The sequence below is a fragment of the Eutrigla gurnardus genome, assembly GCF_963514095.1.
Source record: "Eutrigla gurnardus genome assembly, chromosome: 4".
NCBI lineage: Eukaryota > Metazoa > Chordata > Actinopteri > Perciformes > Triglidae > Eutrigla > Eutrigla gurnardus.
Genome location: NC_139918.1, coordinates 27,674,669 through 27,694,860, shown reverse-complemented (window position 1 = coordinate 27,694,860; position 20,192 = coordinate 27,674,669). Strand labels below are relative to the sequence as shown.

Genomic DNA, 20,192 nt, shown 5'->3' with positions numbered 1-20,192 from the left:
ACAGAAGTCATCTCAGGATACTTAACACATCGAGCAGGACTAGAATACGCTCAAGATTTCCAGAGTCAATTTCAAAGTCCCATCATCACCCAGGGGCAAGCGTTACAGCGACAGTGGCGAGAAAAAACTGCCTTAATATGCAGAAATCTCGTGCAGCCCAGGCCCTTGGGTTCCAACTGCATTTGGTGTTGGTAGTAGTAGCATCAACAGTAGTGGTGGCATCAACAGTAGAGATAGTATCAACAGTAGTAGTCCATGGCAGCAGGCACAGCCACGCCGAGATGGATCCATCCCAACCATGTCGGCATAGACCAAAAAGCAGGAGTAGTTGAGCAGTCACACAGCGGGCAGGTGGAGCTACAATGTGGTGTTTCCAGCATCAGACCAGTTAGCAGTCTGCATCAGTCAGGACCTCAGTGGACTCTGCTGGACCAGAAAGCAAAGCCAGACTCCCGGGAGTGATCCCAGGAGGAGTCAAGTTAGTAACAGTAGAGATGCCGATTTTAGTCAATTACTTTAATCAATAGTCACCTGCCTTAAAAATACTGGCGGTAAGAGTCAAACAAGACCACAGCATCGGTGCAGTCCGGATCAGGTTCCACCACGGTCCAGGGAGACCTGCTAGGCGAGAGAGCAGCACAGGGACTCCGGGGGAACATACAGAGAGAGAGAGGGAGGGAGAGAGAGAGAGAGAGAGAGAAAGAGAGAGAGAGAGAGAGAGAGCGAGCGAGAGAGAGAGCGAGCGAGAGAGAGAGCGAGAGAGAGAGAGAGAGCGAGAGAGAGAGCGAGAGCAAGAGAGAGAGAGAGAGCGAGAGAGAGAGAGAGAGAGGTCAGTGTAGGCCTATAGCACCTTAACTAAGAGGACCAGTAGGATGTCATAAATAAATATGCCATGTTTTACATAACTTGTTTAAGTATTTTTCTTATTTTGAACAAGGAATGAATTTCATGTTAATTTCACTACAGAAGAGACTTGATGATCCCTGCAATTAGGTGTGAGGGGAAAACGTATACGTATATATATATATATTTATATATATATATATATATATACACTGCTCAAAAAAATAAAGGGAACACTTAAACAACACAATGTAACTCCAAGTCAATCACACTTCTGTGAAGTCAAACTGGCCACTTAAGAAGCAACACTGATTGACAATCAATTTCACATGCTGTTGTGCAAATGGAATAGACAAAAGGTGGAAATTAAGGGCAATTAGCAAGACACCCCCAATAAAGGAGTGGTTCTGCAGGTGGTGACTACAGACCACTTCTCAGTTCCTATGCTTTCTGGCTGATGTTTTGGTCACTTTTGAATGCTGGCGGTGCTTTCACTCTAGTGGTAGCATGAGACGGAGTCTACAACTCACACAAGTGGCTCAGGTAGTGCAGCTCATCCAGGATGGCACATCAATGCGAGCTGTGGCAAGAAGGTTTGCTGTGTCTGTCAGCGTAGTGTCCAGAGCATGGAGGTGCTACCAGGAGACAGGCCAGGACATCAGGAGACGTGGAGGAGGAGGGCAACAACCCAACAGCAGGACCGCTACCTCCGCCTTTGTGCAAGGAGGAAGAGGAGGAGCACTGCCAGAGCCCTGCAAAATGACCTCCAGCAGGCCACAAATGTGCATGTGTCTGCTCAAACAGTCAGAAACAGACTCCATGAGGGTGGTATGAGGGCCCGACGTCCACAGGCGGGGGTTGTGCTTACAGCCCAACACCGTGCAGGACGTTTGGCATTTGCCAGCGAACACCAAGATTGGCAAATTCCCCACTGGCACCCTGTGCTCTTCACAGATGAAAGCAGGTTCACACTGAGCACGTGTGACCGACATGACAGAGTCTGGAGACGCCGTGGAGAACGTTCTGCTGCTGCAACATCTTCCAGCATGACCGGTTTGGCAGTGGGTCAGTGATGGTCTGGGGAGGCATTTCTTTGGGGGGCCGCACAGCCCTCCATGGGCTTGCCGGAGGTACCCTGACTGCCATTAGGTACCGAGATGAGATCCTCAGACCCATTGTGAGACCATATGCTGGTGCGGATGGCCCTGGGTTCATCGTAATGCATGACAATGCTAGACCTCATATGGCTGGAGTGTGTCAGCAGTTCCTGCATGATGAAGGCCTTGATGTTATGGACTGGCCCGCCCGTTCCCCAGACCTGAATCCTATTGAGCACATCTGTGACCTCCCAACTGGAGCACGTAAGAGGGAGCACATAACTCCAGTCCTGGCCTCCCTCCACGGGCTGCCTGTGCACTTTAGAGTCCATTTTAAGATTATTTTATTTGTTTTTAAGTCTTTAAATGGTCTCGCCCACCCTTACCTGTCTGAGCTCCTTCAACCCTATGCTCCTGCTCGGTGCCTCAGGTCAGCTGACCTGCTGCTCCTGGAGGTTCCGAGGTCCAAAAGGAAGCTCAGAGGGGACAGAGCTTTCTCCACTGCTGCCCCAAAACTTTGGAACGAGCTACCATTTTACATTAGACAAGCCCCCTCACTGTCCATTTTTAAAACCAGTCTTAAAACCCATTTTTATTCCCTGGCTTTCAACTCCACATGAGACTTTACTCTTGTTTTAGTGTTTTTATTTTTCTTATTGCCCTGCTTTGATTTATTGTTTTATCGTTTCTAATTGTTTTTAAAACAATTTAACACCTGTTTTACTGTCTGTTTTATTTATTTGAGTCTTTTTACATTGTTTTATGTCTCTGTACAGCACTTTGTTTTCAACTACGGTTGTTGTAAAGTGCTATATAAATAAAGTTGAGTTGAGTTGAGTTGAGTGCATACAGGCACGTGGAGGCCATACGCACTACTGAGGATCATTTTGACTTGTTTTAAGGGCATTACATCAAAGTTCCATCAGCCTGTAGCCTGTGTTTTTCCACTTTAATTTTGAGTGCGATTGCCGAGGAGTTTTTTGAATTATCCCGGTAATTTGTCTGCGTGAGAAACACTAGATGTGGCGTGTGCTCCTTTGTCCTCTGACAATGTAAACAGACGACAAATTGTGCGATTAATTCGTAATTTTTTTATTGACAGCACTAATACAGTTACATTATTTATTATCATTATTATTTGATTATAGGGCTGCACGGTGGTGTAGTCGGCCAGCTCAAGTAGTGGAGTGAAGTGCTCGCATCGGGGCGTGTGGTTTGACCAGTGTCTGAAGGTAGATGGGTGCCGTTCCATTGATGCCCTGAAGGCCAGTGTCATCGTCTTGAATTGGATGCGTGCTGCAACAGGGAGCCAGTGGAGGTCACGGAGGAGGGGGGTCACATGGGAGAATTTGGGTAGATTGAAGACAAGGCGTGCTGCAGCGTTCTGGATACGCTGCAATGGTTTAATCGCAGAGGCCGGGAGTCCGGCCAGGAGAGAGTTGCAGTAGTCAAGGCGGGAGATGACCAGTGCTTGGACCAGGAGTTGTGTTGCATCCTTTGTGAGGAGGGTCCGAATCCTGCGGATATTGTAGAGGGCAAATATGCAGGATCGGGCCACAGCAGTGATGTTGGGGGTGCAGGATAGTTGGTCATCGAGGATTACACCCAGGTTCCTCGCAGTTGAGGAAGGTAATACTGTGATGCCCTCGACAGTGACCGACAGGTCCATGCGAGGGCAGTCTTTCCCTGGGATGAAGAGGAGTTCGGTTTTATTCAGGTTAAGCTTGAGGTGATGTGCAGTTGTCCAGACAGAGATGTCAGCCAGACAGTCCGAGATGCGAGTTGCAATGTGAGTGTCAGAGGTTGGGGGAAAAGAGAGGAACAGCTGGGTGTCATCTGCGTAGCAGGGCTCCAGAGTGCGACCATTTGGTCGCATATGCGACTTTATGAGTGCGACTGAAAAAAATTGTAGGTTGCACTGGTGCACCTAAAGGCGGGTCCACACCGGACCGAAAATCGGCGTCTTTGAGAGAGTCGGCGTCCGTGACATGAGTCTCCTTGGTGTAGTCGCTCGAATCGGCCCACGTCGGCGTTCATTTCAGCGTCTGCTGTATCAATCACGTCCGCTGAGGACTGAATGAATGTTTCCAGCACTCCGCGACTGAGAAGGGGTGAGAAGTCCTGGTGCTCCGTTATGCAGATTCTGTCTTGGGGTATGCTTTGTCCAGACACATCTAGTTGCTGGAAACTTGCGTCCAGCTCCAATTCTTGCATCTGTGGGATGACCAGGCCCCACTCCCTGCAGCAAAAAGATTCGTTTTCGGTCGGCATTTCTGTATAATTTCTGCACTGGCACCACCAGTCCCCGTATCGTTCGGTCCCGGTTCTCAGCTCCAGCGGGGGCTATCTCGGTCTTCACAGACGCTCGTTCGCGATCTGCCCTTTGAGCGTCCCACTTGCGCAATTCTTCCTCTGTATATTCAGGCTCATACAGGTACGGTTGGGTTTGGATGGAAAAAAACTCCTCATCAGAGTCTTCAAAAGTTTCAGTATATTCTCCAAAAGTGTCCATTTCTGTGAGATTGAAGAAACTAGCACTGCAGGCTACTCTGCGTCTGTAGCAATGACAGCAGGTAAACAAACTATTATAGAACCGGTAAGTTATAAGTGCTGATCAGGGTGGTGAGGAATGGCAAGATGTCGTGTGAGATGTCTTGGAGAAGAAAGGAGGAAGTCGGGTCAAGGGAGCAGGTGGTGGCACGGTTAGACGTAACAAGTGCGTGAACGTCTTCAGAGGTGAGGGGGCTAAAGCTGGTAAGGCCATCAGAGTTGAGAGTAGTGGAGATGTCTTCTGGGAGGGTATAGGCGTGAATGAGGAGCTGATGTCGTTTACTTTCTTGATGATGAACTTAAACTATTCGGACAGCTGAGGCTTGTAAAATCTGTCAGCCATCTCCTGAATTACTGTGTCAACAATTACATTGAAAACCATGCACCTAAAATGGGTCTCGGGATCCTGTTCAAAATGGCCAGTGCTTGAATCATCGCCACTTCGCTTCCTGCCTCGTCTTTCTCTGAACTCAGGGGTGGCATCCATATCAGTGGCTATTTCGCGTGCAATGTCAAGGGCTTTTTGAAATCCCTCTTTTTTATACTTAAGGAAGAATTCTTTAAGGGAATCCATCATCCTAATGGCAGTGTCCTTTGAGATATTCACTGCTTGCATGGCATTGCTAACAAATGTGATCTCTGACAAAAGATCATACCAAATCAAGAGGCACATAAGGAATTCCATGGTGACAATTTCACCAGACAGTGAGACTGCCTCTGAGACAGTTACATCGTTTTCCACCTCCTCAACCTTTTCCAAAGCATCAAGAATCCCCCCTAACTGGAAACCCACAGTTTTGACCGAGTCTATTTTTGCTTCCCACCTGGTGTTACTCAGAGGCTTCAGTGAAATGTCCACAAATTCTTTGAGAATATCCCACCTCTTAACTGATGCTGAAAAAATAGTGTGCAATCTTTCGAGAGTGCCAAAAAAGGCGAGACATACTCTGTTTGATGCCACAGCATCAAATAAAAGGAGGTTAAGACTGTGGGTACAGCCGGGGATAAATAGTGCTATGACCTCAAGGACACCCGGGAAATTTCCATTTTTACGATCGTTCCCCCTTGTTAGCACACTTTTCCGGTGTGCCTTTTCAGCATCAAAGTGGCCGTCGCTCTCCTCCACGACCTGTACTGACCTTGGGTAATTTGGCGTGTTGTAGACGCTCACTCGACCCGATTGGATGAAGAACAGTTTGGGCTTCCGTTCCAAGGTGGACGCTTGCATGAAGGGCTGCATCAGTTCATGTAAGTAAACCTGACATTCATCGGTCCCAAATATGGATCCTATTTCTCCATGGGAAAGCACCCATACTACCTAAGATCACAAACAGACACGGTATTTAGGAATTAAGAGAGGCAATTAAGAAGAGTTAAACATGAGATGATTTTGAAGGAAAGTCTTTCAGCTACACTTTAACCTACAAATCCTTTGACAGGACCACAGAGAGGCGTCTCACCAAACACATGTGCTCTTGTTGTTGTAGAGCATTCTGTCTCTCCAGCTTAGGGGTGGGCGATATGGCAAAAATATGATATCACGATTTTTTTCAGGCGGGATCACGATCCACGATCTTATCACGATTCTTTTTCATGTTGGTTTGTAAGACTATTTTGCAAGTTACTGAACAGTACAAACAAACTAATTTCCCAATTTAAAAACATATAGCCCTACAAGGTAACAAAACTGAAAGAATAACAGACCATTTAGGCCAAAGTACCTTTTCGAACAGATTTTAATCAAATTTGCAAGTGCAATTCTGCAAAATTGCATAAAGTCGCAGATTTGCTAGTTTATTATAGCAGTCATAGAGGAAGTAAACACGTTGCTTGACCGGATGTTTGCCGTTGCTATGACAACAAGTGAAAGCTACGGCTACATCTTAGCCTAACCACCCGATCAATAAACACACATAAGATGACAATTTGGCCTGTATAAATAAAACCAACAATAACCATCAACGTCATCACCCTAAGGACCGTAACGAGGCATTGACACACGTTGTGATGGATTAATTAGAAAAACAAATGTACGTACATTCATGGGACGTTAGCTAGCATAAATGCCGGTTGTTTGTTATCGTCGTAATAAAGTAGCATATCTGTGACGTTTTTCTCTGAATATTGCCCCCCTCTCTCGGCTCCGTTGTTTTCATACAGTGGCCCTGATACGCCGTCGTACAGAGGAGCAGAATATCTGCTGCAGCACGATCCATCGGCCCAAAAGTGCAAGACTTCTGCGTTTACACACAAAAAACGTTTCCGTGTGAACGCAAATGTGCGCTGTAGCACGATACTAACGATCTCTCTGTAAAGGCAGATCGCAGAGCGATTTGAGACATTTTAATCGTTCGCGATCTAATATCGTCATATCGCACACCCCTACTACAGCTTCTCCAGCTTCATTCTGGTGAGATGATGTTCACCTGCCTCCAATGTGGAAATGTTTGTCTCTGTCATCTGTACTTTTTTTTTGCATATTCCTATAATTTAGAGAGCATTACCTACACGTCACAGGAGAAAACACACACACCTCATTGATGTCTTCAGAAAGCTTTTTGAATTCAGGATCATGTTTTGCCAGTGCCTCGCCCAGTTGTTGGATTCGACCGATGTAATCCTGCACATGCTCGTCCTTCAGCTGGAAGCTTGCAGTGTGCATGATCTGGTTCCGGGCGTTGGAAACCTACGCACGGGGGTGTGAAGGGAAAAAACACAGAGTCAGATCGGTGATGGATGTTGGTAAAAGGCAGGGACGGCTTTCATTGGCTTTCACTGCAAACAAAACCACAACTCGGTCTCACTGACTGAACATAAACGAAAGCTGCAGGAAAAAAAATACAGACGTCATGACCTCGGCGTCCTCAATGTTAGGTACGAGCATGCACACACCTGTTTATTTACATGTGAAGATAAACTGTGTGTACTTTATGTGTGTTTACCTTTTCACACAATCCACCAAGCCCAAACTTCTTGAAGTGCTTGCACTGATTCATGAGACACAGAAGTGCAGCAATGTCAAAGTCACCAAGTGTTTTATGGTCCTTATGACCATCTGGCATGTACACCTGAACAAAAAAGAAGATATTATGAGTGTGACACCTGCAAAATAATCCTTTTTTTAAATGTGATGAAGCCTGCAAACGTACCTTAGCCACTTCCCATTTCTCTTGGGACCACAGGTGGGGCTTACTGTTCAACCACATCACCTTTCCACGCGGGCTGGTGTGGTTGGCGTGTATCAAATCTCTCCATCGACAACACACGTCGCAATCAAATGTAGGAACCTGCAATCAGCAGCATCAACACAGCATGCCATTTATCACCATGCCATTGGCCGTGTAACATCCCACGTTATAGAGCCGCGTCCGTCCGGAAAGTCATCACTTCACTTCCATCAGTTGTGGGAAATTGTCATAATTATGTTAGTTATTATGTAACCACCAAACTCTAAAATCAGTTCGCCCTTGAGTGAAAGTGGATCTTTATACCAATAGCCTACATCTGCCACATTATTTGATTTACTATCACAATTCCTTTCTGCTAAAATGTGATTTTATATAAGAACATATACTTATGTTGTAGTGAGTTACGTACACGAGGTGTCATTGAAGTATACAGTTGTAGACATTTCTATTCTGTGAATTACATCTTGAAACTTGCTCTCACTTATTTTTGATCTTGTAAATCTACAATTGAGCCGTGGAACGATGTTCATTCCAGATGATTTCAGATGAAATGTGAACTTTGTGTTCAGGTTTCGCTTTCGTTTCCACACCTAAATGCTGATGATTTCCAGTAACAGGTAACAAGGTGACCAAGTTCCCGCCCTTCACATACTTGCAGGGCTCTCAAGTCTCGACACACACATTCCAACCTGTTCACACGCTCACACGCTAGTATTTCTCACGCAGACAAATTACCGGGATAATTAAAAAAAAACGTTCTCTCATTTTACGAAAAAGTTCACCGAAATGTGTTTCTGAAAACATTTTATGCGAGAAATAAGCTATGCAGTTGCTGAATCTGTCTTTATTTTAGATCGACAACGGTCAGTTTAAAAGATTTTCTAGAGCTAGCGGGAGGCGGCGCCCCGTCTCTCGAAACTCGCCGTGAAGCGACGGCATTGCACGGCTTCTTACAAAGACAATGAATGGGAAGCGTGGAAACAACGCTGCCTGTGGACACGTACCTTCAGCCAAAACCTCACTCTGAACTAAGTTAAAAACTTGAGAGCCCTCACATAGTAACGTTGGACCAAATAACTACCAAGTTTAGGATGTAGTTGAACGAGTAACCAGCGGTTATTAATGTTCATACCGTGTTTGGTCGCGGTTTCCAGCTGTTAAAATTGCACGTTTTGACGCATGAAGCTGCGCCGCATTCAAGGACCAGCTCTCGGTGGAAATTCCCTAATTCCGCGTCGATGAAACGCTCCAGCAGCCTTTGAAGACACTTCAGCGCCCAGACGCATTTCCTCCAGTTCTGGTCTTGTTGAATGTTCTTCATGCTGAGGAAACTCCAGGCGGCTCTGCTGCTCGGAGCCTCAAGTCCAAAGTGAAGTAAGCGTTAGGGGTGGGCGGATCGATCCAAATATCGATAGTAACGATACCACGGTGAGTATTGGATCGATACTAGCGTGATGAGATGGATATTTTTGTTGTAGTTTCTCTTCTATAAGTTCAGCAAATCACTGGGATGTCTCCACAGTTTTTGTGAGCGCAGCGTCTCTCTAAAGGCTTGATTATGCTTCCGCGTAGTGATAACGCAACGGCAACGCAACGGCCACGCAGTTGCTTGGAGACAGTGATGGTTCTGCGTTGGGTTTACGTGTCGAAATGCAATTCAAAGCCACACCGGTAAAGGGCGCTATGGTTTTTGTAAAGACTGACCGACCGACTGAGACTCTTGGCGTATATCGTCGTAGCCTCGTTATAGCGTATTTGTTTACTTTCCGGCTTTAAACGTCCACAATTTTTCAGAACTTGGTGTTTTATTTCTTTGTGCAAAAGCAAGAAGGTGCAAACAATAAAACGAGGTGAAAACAATAAAAGTAGCCTTTTAAAAGTTTAAATGGCGGTGTTTATGAGTGGAAACCGGATAGCGGTCTCCAGCGGATGTAGTTAGCGGACCAATCACAGCCAAAGCCGCTGCGTTGGCGTTGCGTCGCCTCGACGCGCGTCGAGGATTTTTGGGAGGCACACGTCAGGCCCTTGCGTTGACGTAAGGGGGGTCCGCAAGGACGTAAGGGGTCCGCAAGCTCCCTTGCGTTGTGTCGACGCGGAAGCATAATCCTATTGCTTTTGCACAAAGAAATAAAACACCAAGTTCTGAAAAATTGTGGACGTTTAAAGCCGGAAAGTAAACAAATACGCTATAACGAGGCTACGACGATATACGCCAAGAGTCTCAGTCGGTCGGTCAGTCTTTACAAAAACCATAGCGCCCTTTACCGGTGTGGCTTTGAATTGCATTTCGACACGTAAACCCAACGCAGAACCATCACTGTCTCCAAGCAACTGCGTGGCCGTTGCGTTGCCGTTGCGTTATCACTACGCGGAAGCATAATCAAGCCTTAAGTCCTCATGCACAGCACTCCTCTACACCTCTCTCAGGTTCACTATAGGCTCCTCCCCCCTCGCCTCCCCTCTCTTCCCCTCCCCTCCCCTCCCTTTACATTTCTCAGTTCTCCAGTTTTACAGTGTTCATTTTTGCAACTTGGGTTAATAAATATTATTTTCTTATTTGGCTGAAATCTTTGTCCTGTGTTTTATTATCATAATCATAATCAATTAATCAAAGGCAAAAGTACAAAATCATTCAATGATCAGGAATTTTCAAGTAAAAAGTATCGGTTGGCGGGCTGCACGGTGGTGTAGTGGGTAGCACTCTCGCCTCACAGCAAGAGGGTCCTGGGTTCGATTCCCGGGTCGGCCCGGGTTCCTTCGGTGTGGAGTTTGCATGTTCTCCCCGTGTGAGCGTGGGTTCTCTCCGGGTTCTCCGGCTTCCTCCCACAGTCCAAAGACATGCAGGATGGGGATAGGTTCATTGGTGTCTCTAAATTGCCCGTAGGTGTGAATGTGAGTGTGAATGGTTGTTTGTCTCTACATGTCGGCCCTGCGATAGACTGGTTACCTGTCCAGGGTGCACCCTGCCTTCGCCCAATGACAGCTGGGATCGGCTCCAGCCCCCCCGTGACCCTGAATACAGGATAAGCGGTAGACAATGGATGGATGGATGGAAGTATCGGTTGGCACTACTGGCCCTGTAATTACTTGGTTATGGATCGATTCCAAAATTTGCAGTATCGCCCACGCCTAGTAAGCGCACAGACTGACTTTGAGTGACGCTATGATGACGTTGTGTGCCGCAGCCAATCAGGAGGGGTAATGGTTCATGATGTAAACTGGGGGTCAAGTTTTTTGTGATCAATTTTTTATTTATTTATTCAATCATTATTTGCACATCTTGGAGGGGGAAGCATATTTACAGTCAAAAAGAAACAAAGTGAAAGCAAAATTATAAGAGCATCCTTAGCAGTAATAACGGCAGAGTGAAATATTGCTTGTTCTGATGCCTGCTCCCCCTCTCCTCCCCGCATTCCCTCCAACCCACCCAATCTGTCCCCACCCTCTAAGCCTTAACATGATGAAATCAGAATGTTGAACAAAAAGAAAGAAAAAAAAACAGGAAAGAAAGAGAAGAAAAAAAAATCAAATCAAATCAAATAAATAAAAAAATAAAAAAAGGAAACCACACACGCACACATACCGCTCTCAACCTTTTCCCCTTGCCACCCCGGAATCTCAAAAGAGAATATATATATATATATATACACATACATATACATTCATACATATATACATATACATACACACACACACCCAGAGTGCGAGCTACTGGCTGTGTACATGTTGTACTGTGTTTTGTTCATTTAGTTTTAATAAACACAGTGGTGTGAAAGTGAAGTATATTTACTCAAGTACTGTACTTGAATACAAATTTGGAGTAATTAACTTGATTACTACTTTATATTCCTATTCTACTACATTTCAGAAGGAATAGTGTACATTTTATGCAAACAGTTACTCAGCAGATAATGTGACCGAAAGTAGGTAAAAGTCCCACCAACAACTGTACAACTTTAAAATGCTGCCTGCTGCATATTAACGCTTGTATGGACACACAGCTGCTAATTTACATGATTTAATGAAAGCCTCACAGGCTTCTCCTCCTGGGTCTTGTATAAGCATCATTAACATGTTTGATTATACATTTTCATTTTAAGTATTGTGACAGGGGAGGTGTAATAAGGTATGGCTTCAGTAATTACTCATCTTTTTTTGAATTATTCTTTATTTTGGGGCTGTATGAGCACCAGGGTTTATCATGATTTTAAGTGAAAGACTGCAAACAAGATGTATCATCCAGTCAATCAGGCAAAAGTCAATGGGTTTTGTCATACATATTTTAATTTACATTGTCAAAGTCACCTTTATACCTCTTCCACCTTCTTATTCTCCGGCCTCCAGTGACTTGATGGCTTGGATCTCTACAGAAAACTTCTCGCCCAGATCTCTGTGTGCCTGCAGGAATCCACCCAGCGTCGTCAACTGCTCAGTGTCCTAAGGAGGAGACATAGTCTGTCAAAGTCATGTGACATCTTTCTTTATGTCCTAAAGAGGAGACATAGTCTGGAAAAGTCATGTGATATCTTTCTTTATGTCCTAAGGAGGAGACAGTCTGTAAGTCATGTGACATCTTTCTTTATGTCCTAAGGAGGAGACATAGTCTGTCAAAGTCATGTGACATCTTTCTTTATGTCCTAAGGAGGAGACAGAGTCTGTCAAAGTCATGTGACATCTTTCTTTATGTCCTAAAGAGGAGACAGAGTCTGGAAAAGTCATGTGATATCTTTCTTTATGTCCTAAGGAGGAGACAGAGTCTGTCAAAGTCATGTGACATCTTTCTTTATGTCCTAAGGAGGAGACAGTCTGTAAGTCATGTGACATCTTTCTTTATGTCCTAAGGAGGAGACAGTCTGTAAGTCATGTGACATCTTTCTTTATGTCCTAAGGAGGAGACAGTCTGTAAGTCATGTGACATCTTTCTTTATGTCCTAAGGAGGAGACAGTCTGTAAGTCATGTGACATCTTTCTTTATGTCCTAAGGAGGAGACATAGTCGGTCAAAGTCATGTGACATCTTTCTTTATGTCCTAAGGAGGAGACATAGTCGGTCAAAGTCATGTGACATCTTTCTTTATGTCCTAAGGAGGAGACAGAGTCTGGAAAAGTCATGTGACATCTTTCTTTATGTCCTAAAGAGGAGACAGAGTCTGGAAAAGTCATGTGATATCTTTCTTTATGTCCTAAGGAGGAGACAGTCTGTAAGTCATGTGACATCTTTCTTTATGTCCTAAGGAGGAGACATAGTCTGTCAAAGTCATGTGACATCTTTCTTTATGTCCTAAGGAGGAGACAGAGTCTGTCAAAGTCATGTGACATCTTTCTTTATGTCCTAAAGAGGAGACAGAGTCTGGAAAAGTCATGTGACATCTTTCTTTATGTCCTAAGGAGGAGACAGTCTGTAAGTCATGTGACATCTTTCTTTATGTCCTAAGGAGGAGACAGTCTGTAAGTCATGTGACATCTTTCTTTATGTCCTAAGGAGGAGACAGTCTGTAAGTCATGTGACATCTTTCTTTATGTCCTAAGGAGGAGACATAGTCGGTCAAAGTCATGTGACATCTTTCTTTATGTCCTAAGGAGGAGACATAGTCGGTCAAAGTCATGTGACATCTTTCTTTATGTCCTAAGGAGGAGACATAGTTGGTCAAAGTCATGTGACATCTTTCTTTATGTCCTAAGGAGGAGACAGTCTGTAAGTCATGTGACATCTTTCTTTATGTCCTAAGGAGGAGACATAGTTGGTCAAAGTCATGTGACATCTTTCTTTATGTCCTAAGGAGGAGACATAGTTGGTCAAAGTCATGTGACTTCTTTCTTTATGTCCTAAGGAGGAGACAGTCTGTAAGTCATGTGACATCTTTCTTTATGTCCTAAGGAGGAGACATAGTCGGTCAAAGTCATGTGACATCTTTCTTTATGTCCTAAGGAGGAGACATAGTCGGTCAAAGTCATGTGACATCTTTCTTTATGTCCTAAGGAGGAGACATAGTCTGTCAAAGTCATGTGACATCTTTCTTTATGTCCTAAGGAGGAGACAGAGTCTGTCAAAGTCATGTGACATCTTTCTTTATGTCCTAAAGAGGAGACAGAGTCTGGAAAAGTCATGTGACATCTTTCTTTATGTCCTAAGGAGGAGACAGTCTGTAAGTCATGTGACATCTTTCTTTATGTCCTAAGGAGGAGACAGTCTGTAAGTCATGTGACATCTTTCTTTATGTCCTAAGGAGGAGACAGAGTCTGGAAAAGTCATGTGACATCTTTCGTCATATGTTTTAAGTGTAACTGAGTCTAAGTGCATGTGGACATATTTGTTTTCGTACCTGTGTGGTCGTATCATCATCATCATCACCACCAGCAGCCTGCAGTAACTCCTGCAGCCTCTCTTGTAGCAACTCCGTCTCCCATTGGCTGATCAAGTCGCCGCTGGTCTCCCATTGGCTCACAGAGTCGCACTCTGATCCATCCAGGTCAGCGGAATCCATCCGGTCCACACCAGAGACACATATTGACAGATCAGCGGTCAGCAGCTGGGCAGACAGAACACGCATGCACACAAAGCGTGACGCCAAAACAACACGGATGCAACCCGAGAGCCTCCAAAAAAAACAAAAACGCCGGAGATCCGTTTCAGCAGCGCCGGTAATCACGCTCACCTCCTCGATCTGTTGCCCGGCGGTCGCCATCTGTGGCACGTGGCTGAACTGCTGCACGAGCCTTTTCACCGTGGTGTGGTAGTGTCTCATCCACTCGTCCTTCACACGCAGCTCACAGGAATGCATCAACTCGTTCCTGAAACGGATCACCTGGAACAACAAAAAGTATTAAATTATTACATCACACCTCCAGCAATGATTCCACTTTTCTAGATAACAAATAGACTCATCCATCTGTCTTTCTAGTCGCTGACATTTTGTTGTAATAAATGTATAAAAATTGTAATTGAATCTAATGTGCACGATATCATTTGGGTTGTTCGTCAGTCAAATACGGAGTGCACCTGATAGTTTGATGTTAACACACCTGGCTGAAGGTCTCTGTTATTTCATATCTAATGTTTATTACTAATTGGATTTGGTGAGCCACCTAGTGGTTGTAATGTTTATAACGATATGGTTTGTGTTTTAGTTTTTTTGCCTGTGTGTACGTTGTTGTATGGATCTTTTTTCTCTCTCTTATCTTTATCTCTCTTTTCTTTTTCCAAATGTATTCTTATTAATTCTTTTTTTTCTGTCATTTCTCTGTTATTATGTAGTGATTGTGTTATATGCTGGGACCCCCTCAAAAACAAGACATCAAGGGGTTTATCCTAAAATAAACAAAAGATTATTCTCACATCACATTTCATTTTGAAGCAGCGTGTGAATCTATGTGAAACATCAGTGTTATAATCTAGACTTGTATTGTTTGACTCCCAGGCATTTCATTTTAGTATTAGACAACCAGCGTTGACAGACCTATTATTAACTCACCTTGTGAATAGGATATCGGGAGACCTATAAAATATATCATTTGCAGCACAGCACGGCTGTTTTAAACGATATGACCGTTTACCTCTCTCGCATATTTTGCATCCACAGACTGGAAGCAGTCACAGAAGTTGATCAGGTTGAGCAGAGCGGAGGCGTCGCATTGATCCGCTCCCTTCACTTTCCCCTGACCTCGTGGCATGAAGGCCTATAATAAGACAAGCGGAGAGAGAGAGAGACATAGAAAGAGAGAGAGAGAGAGAGAGAGAGAGTTAAGAAGCCCCCCGAAGATGATGTCAGACACCATCAGCCACTGTTCAAGTGTGTTAATTTGACCCAAAATGAAAATGGATGGTCTATGTGGATAGTGTCCCGAGATAACTTTGGTGTGTGTGTGTGTGTGTGTGTGTGTGTGTGTGTGTGTGTGTAAGACCACCTTGGCCAGTTCCCAGTGGTCTGTTCTCCAGTTGGGAGGGAAACAGTTGTCCCAGTTCACTGTGGCATCCGGATGTCTGTGGTGTCTCAGGATCACGGTCTGCCACTCTGAACACGCCCTGCATGCTGGGAAAAACTACACCACACACACACACACACACACACACACACACACACACACAGATGTGCTTATAACTCATGCAGGAAGTTGTAATGTAGTCAGTGAAGACATAATATGGTACTAGTAAACCCACAATGACGTCACTCAGTCGCCTCTGTGCGTCACGAGCGTGTTTCTCATTAAAGTGTATTAAAGGAATCACCTTGTTCCCTCTCGGTTTGCACGAAGACGTCTCGCACGGCCTCCGCAGCAGCTCGTTCTGCCCGAGCAGGCGGCCGTGGAACGCTCTGGTGTGGCGGCCGATGAAGGGCTGCAGGCCGGCCTTCAGCAGCAGCAGGCAGCGTCCGGCCTTCAGCCAGTTCGTGTACTCGCGGTCGTTGAGACGCAGCAGAAGCTCCTCGCGCACCATGTCGGTTTCACTTCCCGGTGTCGAAACAAAACAAAACAAACAGGAGGTCGACCACGGCGTGTTTAGCTCCTCCCTCTTCAGCGCTAGCAACAGAGCGGCCACGAGATGGCGCTGTCTGCTTTGGAAACACCAGGAGAGAGGAGCGCCAGGCAGCAAAGACTCTTTTTCTTGTAGGAGTTGATTGATTCATTTTTACGGAAGACGATTGGAGCCACGTGTGATTTTTTTTCTCACTCAAAAATCTGAAGAGAAAAAAAAAAAAAAAAAAAAAAAGCATTACACTTCTATACCATCATTGAACTTGTAACGGACAGAAAAAATCTAAATGCAAAAGCATTGACTTTCTAAGTGTGTTACCTTTTTTTCTTGCAGTTTATTTTTTATTTTTTTACGGAAGACCAATAGAGCCATATGTTTTTTTTCCCCACTCAAAAATCTGCAAAAAAAGCATCTAGCATACACTTCTATACCATCATTGGACTCATAACGGACAAGAAAAAGCAAAAAGCAAAGCAAAAGCATTGACTTTCGAAGTGCGTGCCTGTAGTTTATTATATGGGATTATATGGGATATGGGATTTTATAGCGCATCAGGATAAAAAAAAAATCAATAATCGATCGTGGAGATTATCCGTTATCGGGATAATCATAAATCTCGGCAGGCTGTGACTTGATAAAGACGTCCAGCTCACTATCCAAAAAAACACAAGATACAAAACAGCTCTGTTTTTGCTCCTGAGGGAAATATCTGGCTCTTTAGCTCCTGGTAAACGCCCCACTGTGTCCAACTAGTTACTGCATAGTCTATTGGGTGCAGCAGCTTGTACAGTTCACATGACGCTGACGAGAGTGGTGAAAGTGAGCCATAACTAGAACATTGAGCTAAATTATGTTAAAATGCTCCGTGGAGTTGAGGGAGACAGCAGCGTTGGTGATAATTCCCTGCGTTCCTCACTACAAGCAGCTAGATGTCGTCATTTGATCTGCTTGTGGCTATATAAAAGCTGCTTTAAATACATTTTGCAATCACATAAAGCGTATTTATACTTCATATGTAGTTTTTTTAGGGGCCTCTAAGTGCTGGGGTCCAAGCAGGTCAGATCATCTACACGTTTGTCTCATGAAAAGACCGCATCTCCATCCATAACCCTGATGGAGGCGCTGCATTGTGCCGCCCCGAGGCCGCCCCTCAGGAAAAGTGGCATCACCAAACTACGAGCTACCTCTGCTGCGACGAGAAGGGCTGAAGAACCCAGAGGAGTCGGGCTAGCAGCAGCATGCACTAATGTCCCCGAGGCTACATGCTGGAGGTGTTCATCAGGGAGGAGAGCTGGAGTTTCTGAAAGATTCCATGCATCAACTGGGACTATAGGGGATCGCAGGAGGAGGGAGGTTAGACTAACCTCCTATTTCACAAGCAGAGCGTTGAAAGAGAAATACACACTACAGCACTATATCAGCTCAACGGCAGAGACCCAGATAATCAGCTACTTAAAATTACAGGAATTAAAAAACACCAACAGTACATCAAATTGCTTGCACGCAGTAAAAAAAAGCAGGCTGGGCTGGTAGAGACTCCAGACAGCAGCTCTTCAACTGCTAATTTACAATTTCACGAGTACAACAAACTCCCATGTGCCTTTTTCCCAGGACTACACAACCATAGAGGAGAACATGGACTCCAAGTGTTTGGTTTGAGAACCTGACTCGTCTTCTAATTACTCCAATCAAACGGCTTGCTGGCAGAAGGCAGGAAGAGAGGGAGAATAAGGGATCAGTGTAAGCACATGGGGGCACATATTGAATTGCAATTGTATGAAAATTCATTATAGAACACGGAGAAGCTGCTCATACAGCATATACAGTACGAACACACACACACTGCAAATAAATGCTGAACAGCCGGGGTTTATCCAAGCTCACTTTGTAGGGAATCATTGACTGAAAAAGCAGGAGACAACCCAGATTGCCTGAAAATCTACTACAAGCTCAGTGCAGTATTCAAAATGTTTAAACTCACTCAATGTATGAAACATCATGTTTTGGCTGCCGTAAGTGAATTAGGCTCTAGAAATTGTAAATTTAAACTTTATTTTTATCATCACATTCACAATACATGAAATCTGACCTCTGCATTTAACCAGGCGGCAACCTCCGGCTCTGAAAAGGGAAGCCATGCCAAAGTGCCTTAAACTTGCATTCTCTCTGCTGGCCACCAGGGGGCGACTCCTCTCTGGTTGTATAGAAGTCTATGAGAAAATGGTCCTACTTCTCTCTTGATGCATTATGTCAGTAAACATTGTAAACATGAGCTTATGGTCTCAATCTCTAGTTTCAGGTCTTCTTCAATCCAGCATGATGTTCATTTAGTACCTTATGGTCCATTTAGAGTCCACCAGACCAGAAAGCAGGTGATGCTTTAGGGGGCGGGGCTACCGTGTGATTGAGTCGCTACTGCGGCGTCACTACCAATGCTAATTAGCTACTAAGATGACTTTAACACAACAGCTGTAAAGTTGACCTTGAATTATTACCTTTGTTAGCAGCTTCACACCAGAAGCCAGTTGGATCCAGATCCAGTAAGATTCCCGCTCATCAGATCCACCTGTCGCTCCCCCTACAGTCCAAATATGGTCACTTCCTTCACAAGTTTCCGACGGCCAAAAGGCCAAACTCGAAGCTTCAAAACCGTAGTCCACAAACCTATCACCATGATACGTCCACTTCTTGTGAGTGTTTTTGGAGCAGCGGGCTCCAGTAAAGCTTGGTTTTCAGTGTTTCTCTCGCATTTTGTGTAAAGAGCTGCTAGCGTGTCTGCTCATCTCATTCAACGGGGAGGAAGCCTGCAGTGGAGACTTGGTGTCGTGAGCTCTCATGTATGAATACACACCGATGGTGTCAACGCCCTCGGCCGACCACGTCCAGCTGTGACTGTGATAAAGTTAATTTGTTAAATTCTTTTGCTCCTTTTGTAACACTATCTGATAAACGCACCCTATCTTCTCTAAATTTTATTTTTTCACAATGAGGAAACACTTGAAAGACAAAAAAACAAAACAAAAAAAACTCAGAAGGTCGGCCAGTGCTCTTTGTTAGCTTCTGCCCAGTGCATTGTGGGATATACTCTAGTTGGAATAATGATGAAATGATACAAGAAAGAAAGGTAAGTATGTTTGTGTGTGTGTGTGTGTGTGCGTGTGTGTGTGTGTGTGTGTGTGTGTGTGTGTGTGTGTGTGTGTGTGTGTGTGGTTTCACCGTCGTACAGGATAACAGGCCTAGAAATGGGGCTGAGGTAGGCAGAAATAGGAAAAGGATTCCCAATTAAAACATATTACGTTACAATTATGAAAATGAAAAGACGTTTGTGTTGTATCAAATAATTTCATCTTTACATGAAAATTTAATTAGTCTTTTAGGATGCATAGAGAAAAACAAATATTCCTCTATCTTTGTAATTGGATCTCTATGGATTTGATGATAGTTAAAGCAGATTAGACGCCCTGGAGTGTGTGTGTGTGTGTGTGTGTGTGTGTGTGTGTGTGTGTGTGTGCATAAATGAGTCCTGCTCGGCAATCAGTCGCAGGGACACAACGATACTAATGTGTGTGTGTGTGTGTGCTGCAGGTATGTACGGGCGTGTGCTAGCTTGTATATAAATATACATATATGCGTTTGTGAGCGCGTGCACACGATCCCAGCAGGGTGTTTTTTTTTTAAGCCGACGAGATCAAAGAGACATTAGTATTCTGAAATAAATCACATGCTCAGGCCTCAGTGTGGGTCCCCAAACACACACACACAGGAGACACACACACACACTCTGTCTCATTCTCTCTTGTCTCCTCCTTTCTCTTTCCCCTACCATCTCTCTCTTCAAAAGACACCACCACCACCACCACCACCACCACCCCTCCCCCCCTCTCCCCGTCCCCTAGCGGCCTTCACAGCTATCTGCTTACTGGCTCCGAATCCTTTGTTGCATCCTTTCAGTTTCTCACGTTCCAACTTGAGCCCCGTCTCCTCCCTCCGTCTGCAAATAAGCAGGAAAATGCTTTGTCAGAGAAAACCGTTGTTGCCCGCT

At 44.7% G+C, this 20,192-nt stretch overlaps 2 protein-coding genes across 4 annotated transcripts in view; both read right to left on the bottom strand.

The window, feature by feature from the left end:
• The window catches only part of LOC311012893 (caspase-6-like), a 41,574-nt gene extending 35,770 nt beyond the window's left edge, over positions 1-5,804 (bottom strand). The window contains exon 1 of the mRNA XM_084008694.1: positions 532-5,804. The gene's annotated coding sequence lies outside the window, so the exon portion shown is untranslated. The remainder of the gene's footprint in view (positions 1-531) is intronic.
• A 1,848-nt stretch (positions 5,805-7,652) lies between these two features.
• LOC311012901 (uncharacterized protein CXorf38 homolog) lies at positions 7,653-16,150 on the bottom strand. 3 transcript variants are annotated; one of them, XM_084008707.1, is made up of 7 exons: positions 15,905-16,150; positions 15,583-15,717; positions 15,232-15,354; positions 14,334-14,483; positions 14,001-14,207; positions 11,992-12,115; positions 7,653-7,777 (listed from the first exon to the last, which is right to left on the bottom strand). In XM_084008707.1, exons 1-6 carry the CDS (start codon positions 16,109-16,111, stop codon positions 12,005-12,007), a joined length of 933 nt encoding a protein of 310 aa, XP_083864833.1. In that variant the 5' UTR covers positions 16,112-16,150; the 3' UTR covers positions 7,653-7,777; positions 11,992-12,004. The 3 variants fall into 3 exon arrangements, with proteins under 3 accessions (XP_083864833.1, XP_083864832.1, XP_083864831.1); XM_084008706.1 differs by having other exon boundaries at positions 7,657-7,777; positions 11,984-12,115; XM_084008705.1 differs by lacking the exon at positions 7,653-7,777 and having other exon boundaries at positions 11,339-12,115.
• Between the last annotated feature and the right edge of the window lie 4,042 nt (positions 16,151-20,192).